The sequence below is a fragment of the Temnothorax curvispinosus genome, unplaced genomic scaffold, assembly GCF_003070985.1.
Source record: "Temnothorax curvispinosus isolate PA1 unplaced genomic scaffold, ASM307098v1 QBEX01011403.1, whole genome shotgun sequence".
Lineage (NCBI taxonomy): Eukaryota > Metazoa > Arthropoda > Insecta > Hymenoptera > Formicidae > Temnothorax > Temnothorax curvispinosus.
Window position 1 is genome coordinate 1,960 of NW_020221183.1, and position 12,176 is coordinate 14,135.

Below are 12,176 nucleotides of genomic sequence, written 5' to 3' on the forward strand. Positions count from 1 at the left end.
CAGCGATCCGCCTCGCACGCTCGTATGCTCAGGTCTACCAATCAGAAGAAAAATAAAAGTGCATGAAAACGTACTCTAATCTGAGTCCAACCAATAACTAAGCGTCTTGAACATGTCAATTTCAACACCTCCTCTTGTTCATGACGTCATCCTTAAAGTCTTTAAGTGACCTGAGATCTTCGCCCATGGTAATCCTTTTGTTAACAGGTCAGCTACCTGCTCATCCGTAGGTATGTAGGTGACTATTACGTTTCCAGCCTCTTGCTCTTGTCTGATACGGTGAAAACGTACTCCTATATGTTTACTCCTCTTGTGAAACTCTGGGTTCTTTGATAAGGCTATTGCTGCTTGATTGTTTACCTTCAGCTCTGTCTCCTTCTCTTGCTCCAGGCCAAGGGATTTCAGAAGTGACCGCAACCACAAGAGTTCTTTTAACGCTTCTGCCATAGACATGTATTCAGCCTCTGATGATGAGAGCGCCGTGACCCTCTGTAAGCTTGATGACCATGCTATCGGTCCACCATACTGCATAAAGATGTATCCAGAAGTCGACTTCCTCGCCACTGGATCTCCAGCATAATCGGAATCGCAATATCCTATTAACTTATCTTGCGTTTTTCCGTTATAACATAATGAGAGGTTAATTGTTCCTTTTAAATACCTCATAACTTGCTTAGTTGCTCTCCAATGTATATCTGATGGGTTGTTCGCAAATCGAGCAAGTTTGCCCACTATATAAGCAATATCCGGTCTTGATATTTGAGCAATATAGTTCAGACATCCAATTGCCTCTCGATAGGGGTATCTCTTCTCAGTGACGGCTTCTTCTTCTTTCAGCTCTGACAGATTGATTGAACTATTCACTGGTGATGACACCGTTTTGCAATCTTCCATGCCAAAACGACGTAACACTCGAGATATGTACCCTTGTTGATTAATGCTGATAGTTTTCATTTTTCTATCCCGCTTAATCTCCATGCCAACGTAACAAGATGGCTCACCACAAGTAATTTCAAATTTCCTTTTTAACGCGGAAATGAAAAACTCCAGTGATTTCTTCCTTTTACAGGCTATCAGTCCATCATCAACGAACAGACATAGAATCATCCATTCATCTGTATCTTCATTTTTCATAAAAATGCATGGATCTGAATCCGACTGTATTAAACCATATTCTGCCGCAAAATCATTGAAAGTGTCATTCCAGTTTCTAGATGCCTGTTTAAGTCCATACAGGCTTATCTTCAGACGACAAACTCGATTTGTTCCATCTTCATACCCCTCTGGTTGATGCATGTAGATGCTTTCTTCAAGTGGACCGTTGAGGAATGCCGTTTTAATATCGAATTGTACGATATCCATATCAAATTTAGCTGCTATTGCTAAAACGGTTCTTACGGACTCGTAACGCACTACAGGAGAGAATGTTTCAAAATAGTCAACTCCTTTCGTTTGGTTAAAACCTCGAGCAACTAACCTTGCTTTGTAGCGCTCAATAACTCCATTAGGTTTCAATTTGGATTTAAAAACCCATTTACACGAGACCGCAGACCGATCCTTCGGCAATTCTTCCAATTCCCATGCTTGATTCTTGCTCAATGACGACATCTCTTCATCCATGGCTTTCTTCCAAAGATGTGCATCTTCTCTACTTATTGCATCTTCATACGAGACTGGATCCATTGATACTTTCATCGCAGCTATGTATGCTGATTTATTTGATTTACTTCTTAGTTCTCTATCCGTCGCAGGTACTGGTTTCTGGAAATTCTTCGAACCTACTGGTCGTCCTTTCTTTTTCTCTCTTGATCCTGTTTCTTCATCGGCGTTGTCTATTTTCTGCTCCGAATCATCATCCACGTTTGTTTCATCTTCATCCTTTTCTGCAATTGACGGTTCTTCATATACCTCCTCTGGTTCATCAGCTGGTATGGGAAATAAAACTTGATCCCTGTCCATTTCGTCCTGAATCACGACATCAGAGACTCTTTCTACAATCTTTTTGACAGGATCAAAAACTCGATATACTTTATCGGTTAAACGATCGTATCCGACAAAGATTGCTTTTCTTGACTTCGGATCCATTTTCCGTCTCATCGTATTTGGAATATGTACAAAAGCCTTTGCACCAAAGACTCTTAAATGAGAAACATCAGGCTTTCTACCATACCATTCGCTATATGGCGTTGTGTTCAATATTCCTCGATTCGGAACTCGATTTCTTAGATATGCTGCCGTGCCAATAGCTTCCGTCCAGAGTAGATGACAATCCGTTCTTGATAAATTGGTATTAAACAGCATGGATCGAGCAGTATCACATAAAGTTCTATTTTCCCGTTCTGCCATTCCATTACATTGTTTGACATTTGGTGGTGACAGTTCATGAATAATGCCCATTGACTTAAGAACTTCTCTTACGTTTTCATTGACGTACTCTGTTCCATTGTCCGTCCTCAGAGAAATTGCCTTTCTTCCTGTTTCTCTCTCCGCGTCGATGAAGAACTGCTTTAATATACTTGACACCTCATCCTTCGTCTTCATGAAGAAAACTCGGCGATATCCAGATGCTTCGTCTTTCATCGTGAGGAAATATCTGCATTTATTCCATGACACCACTCCGATATGGCACACGTCAGAATGAAATCGTTGGCCAGGCAAACAATCTCGCTTTTCTCGATTGGGATGTCGACTTATTGTTTGCTTACCATAATAACACGATTCACAATCGTTCTTATCTGAAAAAGTTACTTCAAGACCTTCTGTTAAATCATTTTTATACATTGCTCGTATTACTGTATCACTTACGTGTCCCAATCGTTGATGCCATAATCCAACTGACCGAGCTACATTTGCAGAAATCAATGGTGGCTTGACTCGAATATAAGGAATGTATTGATTTCCAATCCTTTCTCCACCTATCATGGTTTGTCGCCCCTTACTTAATCGCATGATTCCATTTCCGTGATAAAAACTATATCCTTTATTTATTTCCATGAACGTTGTCGAAAATAAGGATGCAGCGCCCATCTCTTTCGCATAATACACATTTTCCCACGTACGTTTCTCCCATCTCTTGCCATCATTTGATTTTTCAACAGCGATGTTGCCTATATGGGTTGCCTGTAAAGATTTACCATTTGCGACATTTAATATCAACGGTGTATTGAGCTTACGTAACGACGAAAACCATTCCATGTTTCCTGTCAAATGAACGCTTGCTCCCGAATCTGCAAGAATTTTATTTTCTTCGTTTATCTTGAAGGCTGACGATGCTGACAGACCAGTTTCTTCTTTTTGATCCTTTGATTTCTCATTTGTCTTCTTTTCTTCAGATGACGCCGATTTCTCCAACTTCGACCAACAATCTTTTTGCAAGTGTCCCTTTTTGTCACACTTGTGACATTTTCCTTGAAATCTCTTGTTTATCGTCTTCTTTGCTTGATTACTTCCTGGTTTCGATTGAGCCTTAAAAACTTCACGCGATGTGTCAATTGAACGCTCAGTAATGCTTCTCTCCACATTCGTGAGCTTTTCCAGAAAAGATTCCAGTGATATATCTTCTGATAAAAGTGACCAGCTTGTGACGAAATTATCAAATTCTTTTGGTAGACAGCCAAGGATTTTTGCCATCATGAGTTTTTCATTGAAATTTTTTCCAAAGTCGTCAGATTCTAACGCTTCGATTTGACGAGCGATAACCTTAAGCCCTGCTACGAACGTACCGACCGTACTATCCGGTTTCCATGAGTAACTAAAGAATTCACGCAGTAATTCCAAAAGAACATTTAATGTTTTCGGTTCATTAATAGCTTTAATTCTTTTTAAAATGTCCGCTGACGATTCACAATCACATACTTGATCAAATGTCGTATCATCTAGCGTTGACCGAATGATCGAACGAGCTTTACTATCTTTCGCTTTCCATTCTTCTATTTCTTTCCTATTCGTTGTGGTGTCACTCGCATCTCTTATCTCTCGTGGTTTGTCTGCAATTCCACTGGCGATTTCCCATATTCGGTGACTTTCTAACGCATCCCGAATCTCAATCTTCCAGCGGTTGTATGATGCCTTTGAAAGCTTCGTCACTCGAATTTCTCGACTAAAACTTTCTTCTGCCATTTTCTTCAGATAACCACGGAAACAAATACGCTTGTTCTTTACGAACACTCACTGTATCGTCTCTCTCTCTCTTAACCTCAACACAGTTCGCACCGACGAGACGAACAGCGCTTAAGTCTCATAATCTGATGGAAAAGAACTCGATAGGCTTTGTTTGTTGGAAAAGCATATACATATATATTTTAGTATAAACAATAAGATACACTCGTGAATAATTAAAGAATACCACGTGAACTGCGTGAGCGGGCTTACTTGCGACTTTAACCAAAAACTAAGAGACAGCGATCCGCCTCGCACGCTCGTATGCTCAGGTCTACCAATCAGAAGAAAAATAAAAGTGCATGAAAACGTACTCTAATCTGAGTCCAACCAATAACTAAGCGTCTTGAACATGTCAATTTCAACAGAATCAGTATTGAATATTATATAATGTTATTTAATATAACATCATTTTCTTTTTATATTTATTGGTTTTTGCCTAATTATTTCAGTTAAGTACTGAAGTATTACATAAATATATATATATATATATGTATATATATGTATATATATTTTATTACTTTGTATATAATAAAATATATTTACTTAATGCTGCAGTAATTGAAATAATTAGGCAAAAAACGATAAATACTAAAGTAAAATAATGTTGTATTCAAAAACATTATGTAATTTTCAATACCAATTCTCACTCGATTTCATTCTTTTTTTAATAGTTTGCACATCTACTATAATTACGTATTATTGTAATAAACTTACCAATCTTCTTCGTTCGTTATAAATGTAGAAATGAAATTCACAAAAGGCAAAACGTTGCGTCAGCAACGTTTCAAAACCATTTCAGGACGACACACGAGACACGTATCCGTGTACGTCCGTGCAAAATAAATAGGGGAAACGCCGATCGTCGACTCTGAAAAATATGATAACAAGAGTGACATTAATATTTGTACAGATTCTCACTCGATTTTATTCCTTTCGCAAATGCTACAATGTTAATGAAAATATACCATATTCTGTATTGTCTTTCAAAGTTCGGGGCTAAATTTGAGATTGATTTACAATTTAGATAAAAAGTTGTTTTTTGGAAAAGTAATAGTATAGTAACAATTATTTAGGTCGGTTCTACAATCAGTCGTGTGTCATAGTTGGATGTCGGAACGCAGCCGATGATTCAATGAGAGATTTTATTTTTCGAAAACGATTTTTATTTATTGGACCATCGGTTACGTTCCAACATTCGACTTCGACATACGACTAATCGTAGAACCAGCCTTACAAGTCACTGAATCTATGTCTTTTATACGTTCTATTAGATTTGCTATTTGTATATATTTCTTTGTCTTTGTATCCCTGGAGAATTAATATCGATGTTTTAAATATTTTCTGCATACTTTTCATTGGGACGGTGTCTCCAGAACATTCTTAAAAGACATTTTTAAAATATTACATTTGTATATATTTTTTAATTTTAATATTTTTATCGTTATTTAAAATAACAATGCATAATTCTAATATAATTTATACTAATTAATAATATATTATGTACAATATAATATGAAAATTATAAAACAGTATAATGATATCAACTAAAAATAAAATATAATAAAACTCTAAAAGTATACTCTCCCTCTGTCTCTCTCTTCAAATAATACTGATTAATATCATAACATTATTTAACAGATATATAATGAAACGACATTTGCCCAGAAAAGACATTGCACATCTATCAAAACGTCGCTTGCGTCAATTAGCTGCACAAGAATCAGAACTTATATATGATAGTTTCATAAATACGACTGTATCATCACATAGTGATAATGATGAAAAATCAGAATATTTAAAAAAGGATTCTACAACGTATTCACATACAATACATAAACGTAAACAAACACATGCAATTGAAAATGGCACTATTAATGAAGAAAATGAGAATAATATATTTGCAGCATATGAAAATGACGAATGTCGACAGTTAAACGAATCGGATTCAGAACAATCTTCTATAAACATTTCTTGTGACTCAATACCTCATGTGGCATCTAAAAATGTAAATACAACAAATAGCGATTTTAAAGATATCCTTGCTGTCTGGGCTACAGAGCATCAAGTCTCACATACTGCTCTGAGAGCATTACTTCAAAGATTAAAACAACACTCTTGTTTTTCAAAATTGTCGATAGATGCACGATCACTTCTAAGAACACCGAGACAACAAGAGATACGCACAGTAACACCGGGAATATATCACCATTTTGGATTACTTAAATCTGTATTAAATATATTGACATCCGTAAAGGATAATATTGATTGTGTGAAAATAACTATCAATGTTGATGGATTACCATTGTCGAAATCGTCATCACAACAGTTCTGGCCCATATTAGGTTCAGTTCTTCCATATGATAATGTATTTGTAATTGGACTTTATCATGGATATGAAAAACCGACAAATGCCAATGATTTTTTGAAGCAATTTGTTGACGAGGCTAAAGATATGTGCGAAAACGGTGTTACCATCAATGGTCGTAATATAAATTGCAGACTTGAGGCTTTAATTTGTGATACTCCAGCGAAATCATTCGTTCTGTGTGTAAAGGGACATTCCGGTTATTCCAGCTGTACTAAGTGTCAAACAGAAGGAGAATATGTAGGAAACCGAATATGTTTCCCACAAATCGATGCACCACCTAGAACAGATGACAATTTCATTCGAAAGACTGACGATAATTATCACAAGCCAGATATCACCTGCAGTTTGTTAGAAATACCACATTTTAAGCCTGTTACCAATGTTCCCTTAGATCCTATGCACTTGGTGTTTTTAGGAATTATACGCAAATTAATATATTTATGGCTTTCTGGAAAATTGGATTATCGACTACAAAATAGAGCTGTTGAAGAAATTTCTACACGTTTAATAACACTGTTAAAGCCTGCAATACCTGTAGAATTTGCAAGAAAGCCACGAGCACTGAATTGTGTGAAATTATGGAAAGCTACAGAATATCGACTGATATTATTATACACGGGTCCACTGGCTTTTAAATCTATATTTAAAAAAAACGTATATATCAACTTTATGACGTTACATGTGATTATTCGCATTTTTTCTTCACCAGATTTAAATGAATACATAAATTATGCGCAAGAATTGATAGTTTTCTTTATTGAAACATTTAAGAAAGTATATGGTATTGAGAATATGTCACATAATATTCACAGTTTTGTACATCTTGTTGATGACGTCAAAAGATTTGGACCGCTTGACAACTTCACTGCATTTAAATTTGAAAATTATATGAAAACATTGAAAAAATATATTAGGAAAACAGAGAGACCTTTACAACAAGTTGTGCGGAGATATTTTGAACAAGAAATAAACTCGGATTTATCATTATCAACTTCTCTTTCATCACATTCTGTTTTGGTACATCCTTTAACAAATTTGCATTATGATGGTCCACTTGTTTCCAATTGTAACAATCCACAATATAAAATTGTGAAGTATAAAGGAATTACATTGAAAGCTGGGACACTCGCCGATAGTTGTTGCGGCTTAAATTGTGGTGCCATTGTATGTATAGAAAATATAGCACACTGTTCAAAGCGAAATATTCCAGTCATTATAGGTCGCGAATTTTTAGAAAAAAAACGACCTATACAATATTCCTTGTCCATCATCATTACTTGGAATTTATAGTGTGCACTCATGCTCAGAATTGAAATCGTGGCCATTAAAAAATGTTATTAGAAAATATGTGAAATTGCCGCATAAAAATGACAAATATGCAGTTTTTCCATTAATACATAACAAAATTTAACATGTATTGAAGCAGAATGGCTGGCACGTTGAAGATGTACGCAGTCGTTGAATTTGAAGATGGACTCTCAGTAGTTCCAAAGAATTGGTTGACTGAAGATTCGACGGAAGCTTTTTGGCCTATGTACACTAGTACTGCAAGACACAACAAAGCAGTTAAACGTGCGGCGGAGCCGGAATCTACATGGTCAAAATGTTCCATCCGAAAAATATATGGGACATATTGTAAGTAATATTATATTTGTTTCTAAAATATGTGTATTATTATTTGTTTTCCACATACAACATTAATGTTTGTTGATGTATTTTAATAATTATAGGACAATGGTACATGTTTTCATTCTTATTATGTTATTTTGTTGCAGTGAGTTATGACGTGGCAAGACAAAAGTTGAAACGAGCCGAAGAAGAGTCTGATCTTACATCAAATACCGAGAAAGATGAATGTCGTAAGAAATCAAGGAAAAATAGAGCCAAAAAAGATAGGAACTCATCAATGAGCAGCAATGATAATGAACTGTCAGATGACAGTATATGTGAGAATATCCCAAAAGCACCGAATAAGTTATCAAACGAAGTTACACATTGGACAAAAACCAAAAATGCACAAAAAAGTAAGAACTTTATAAAGCACTAGCTTAAGCTTGACGGCGTTGCCGAGGAATCGAAATTCCTCGACGGCGTTGCCGAGGAAATTACATTGTTTCATTACTTTTAGATCCACCACGTGGTGTTAATTCTGGCCGCATTAAACCCGGAGGGTCTAGGAATCATCAAACACAAGAAGAAGAAGTAGACGACCCAGTATATATTCAAAGAGATAAGCGAGATTATGAAGATAATGATGTTCAATCAAGTTCGAATTTGACCTCTAATAAAGGTCAATATATAAGTAATTTTTATTTTACTTTATATTGTACAATTATTCATAAGTTTATATAATATACATAACGTTATTCTGTGCAATTTATTTTGCAACAATTTTTTGTGATCTTTTTTTAACTAAGAATAATGTTTTTAACTATAGAATAATATTTCAGCAATGTATTGTTGTATGATTTTCAGGTTTTGACGACAGATCATATGATAACAGACAGAGTACAAAGAAAATGGAAAATACTGCATCAAACAAACACTACAATGGAGGAAAAAACGATTTTCGTAAGTATAATTTTTATTGAAATAAGATTTATCTATGGCTACGTTCAGCGGAAAAGCAGCTCAGTGAGCGCTCAGTGAGTTACTTTTTTCGCTGAACGCAGCCTATCTATCTAAAAACGGTATAAACAATATATACAATGGTTGTTTCCTTACTTTTAGGTCCACCAAGTGTTGTTAGTTCTGGCCGCATTAGACCCGGAGGGTCTAGGAATCATCAAACACAAGAAAAAGAAGTAGACGACCCAGTATATATTCAAAGAGATAAGCGAGATTATGAAGATGATGGTCTATCAAGTTCGAGCTTGACCTCTAAAGGTTAGTATACAAGTAATTTTTATTTTACTTTTATATTTTACAATTATTCATAAGTTTATATAATGTACATAACGTTATTCTGTGCAATTTATTTTGCAACAATTTTTTGTGATATCTGTTTTAACTTAGTGAAAACAACCTGCTCTCATTTAATATAATTTAATTTTAATCGTGCATTTATATTCCTGTACAGGGTGACTGTCATCTTGACGTCAAACAGATGTCAAAATGACAGTTAAAATCACCATTATGGTATGGGACGTTATGCAGTAATATTGCCATCATTTTAATCATTCATTTTGACATACTTCTCATCAATTTGATGTCACTTTGACATTATTTTGACTAGGTTGTTTTTACTGGTTCTTTTTATATTTTTAATCTAGTATTTGTAGTTGTATATGTAGGTAAATGTGAGATCAATGTGTTAAAATTGTATTGAAATAGTAATGGTAATATTATTTTTTATTGCATTTAGATTCACGAAATAAAAATGTTTTGAAGGATGAAGAATCATGTGATGATGACGATAATGATAATGTTAATACTTTAGTAATGTCATTAACAGGAAAGAAGACTAAAGTACTAGGACCAAATTACAATTTTAAACTAAGTAAGTATGCAAATAGTTTTTATTTTACTTACGATTATTATATATATTAGAGTTGTAATGTTATTTATTATAAAAAAATTTTGCGTTTTATTTTTTTATTTGTAGTTCAATCAGCTTACATTTTTTCATATTTTTAATCTGTAGAATTTTTGAAAATGTTATCTTTTCTTTTCATACATAAATGAAATCTGTTTCGAATGTTTTTTAGAATCAAATGATCCTACACTATATTTAATTCGAAAAGTAACGGAAATAGCCACAAGCATGACCAACATACTCACGGCCATACAAAATATTGAACGGCGCGTTGGCACACTTTCAACTGGTACTTTCGAAACGGAAGAAAGACAAAAAATTGATATTTTTAAAGATCTGCCATTGAAGGATGAAAACGATCTTGAAGCGATGGAGACAAAATTAAAAAATAACGCATCTTATTGAAGTGAAATGGTAAGTAAGTCAAATGTCTACTTTTTAATATTATAAAATTTCCATACATTCTATACTTTGTACGTTTTTTTTATTGTTTCAAATATTTACAAATATTTTAAACGACACAACTGGCATTTGTATTATGTGAAAACATGAAAACATCATGTTTGCGACTGATGAAACTAATGGTTTCTAATGACCTGGCGATTAAGTACAGTTGGTACGGTGCAAAAAAGAAACTAATATTTTCCAAATAAGAAATTTGTAAAATAAATATAAGTAAGTAAAATATTTAAAAACAATTTGTATTTTTTTTATTAATGAATGCTATAATTATTGCTGTAAAAGTTGAAAGATATGTTCCTAAATATTTTCTAATAATTTATTAATTTATTAAATAATATAAACATTTATCAATACTGATATATTAAAGTATCTTATTTTGTGTATATTAGAGATAGAGCATATAATTATTTGTAACTGAATTTAAATTATTAATCTAATAATATTATACAAAAATTAAATTAGCATAGACATATTTGTTCTACTATTTAGAAATAATAAACAATAAAAATGTTATTTTTTCAGGTGTGATACGAAAATCATTTGTTAATGTGACAGACGACCAAATTTCAGCTCCGATTAAAGTATGGTTAGCCCATGCCAAGGAACGTATGACGAGAAACAAAGAGCAAGAAAAAGAAAACGTGCCTTTGGAAAATAACGTGCCTTTGGAAAACGGACGTTAGATTGTAAACGATGCAGTAATTAATATGAATATTTATCTTTTTGCGTAAGAGTCAGATCAGTTTAGTAGCAACATGTTTTCTTTCTTAAAAGTTTTATTTTTTAAATGTTGGTCTTTGCAATATTGTCGAGATGCTGTAACAACATGTTTTCTTTCTTAAAAGTTTTATTTTTGTAATGTTGGTCTTCTTTGCAATATTGTCGAGATGCTGTAGCAACATGTTTTCTTTCTTAAAAGTTTTATTTTTTAAATGTTGGTCTTCTTTGCAATATTGTCGAGATGCTGTAGCAACATGTTTTCTTTCTTAAAAGTTTTATTTTTTAAATGTTGGTCTGCAATATTAGTTTTCCGTGTATAGGAATTAAGTGGAAGTGATTGATGGTATGGATGATATAGGATAGAGATGGACGATATTTTCATTCATGATGCGTATCGATACGATACTTTCAGACTGTATCACCCATCTCTAGTATAGAATAAACAAAATAATTACTTACGCGACGTAAATGATTATATAGTTTTCCAGATAAATATGTTAATAATTACTCTTAGTTATTTAGAGAGAATCCGAAGGTCATTGCCTCACTGTGCCAGTATCATCAATGCAATTCTGCCGTAGTGACACACTGCCTGCGTTGGTCCAGTTTTGCATAGAGAACTTATTTAATATTGTTTAGCGTAATGCAAAAATCTTTAATTTTGTGTTATATGTAGATAATCGCGTTAGCAAAATATTAAGTATTATTTCGGATAGGTATTATCCTCGTAAAGAAAGTTTCATATTAGGAAATAAGAACCTTTAGTTAAGCGTATGTCACACGCAATCAATTTTACACTGACCGTTGAACGCTTATTTTTCTTACGTCTTACGTTTTTCAGCTAATGCACAACAAGCTGATATACTTACATTTAGAATTACTCACATTTAGATTATCGGAGCATTTAAAACGTCGTAGGAGCAGCTTATT

At 33.9% G+C, this 12,176-nt stretch overlaps 1 protein-coding gene across 1 annotated transcript; it reads left to right on the forward strand.

Moving 5' to 3' along the window:
- Positions 1–7,794: 7,794 nt before the first annotated feature.
- Positions 7,795–10,472, forward strand: LOC112461444. The gene is made up of 7 exons (XM_025026687.1): positions 7,795–8,164; positions 8,305–8,553; positions 8,658–8,831; positions 9,005–9,100; positions 9,260–9,415; positions 9,894–10,028; positions 10,237–10,472. Exons 1-7 carry the CDS (start codon positions 7,957–7,959, stop codon positions 10,467–10,469), a joined length of 1,251 nt encoding a protein of 416 aa, XP_024882455.1. The 5' UTR covers positions 7,795–7,956; the 3' UTR covers positions 10,470–10,472.
- The last annotated feature ends 1,704 nt before the right edge of the window (positions 10,473–12,176 follow it).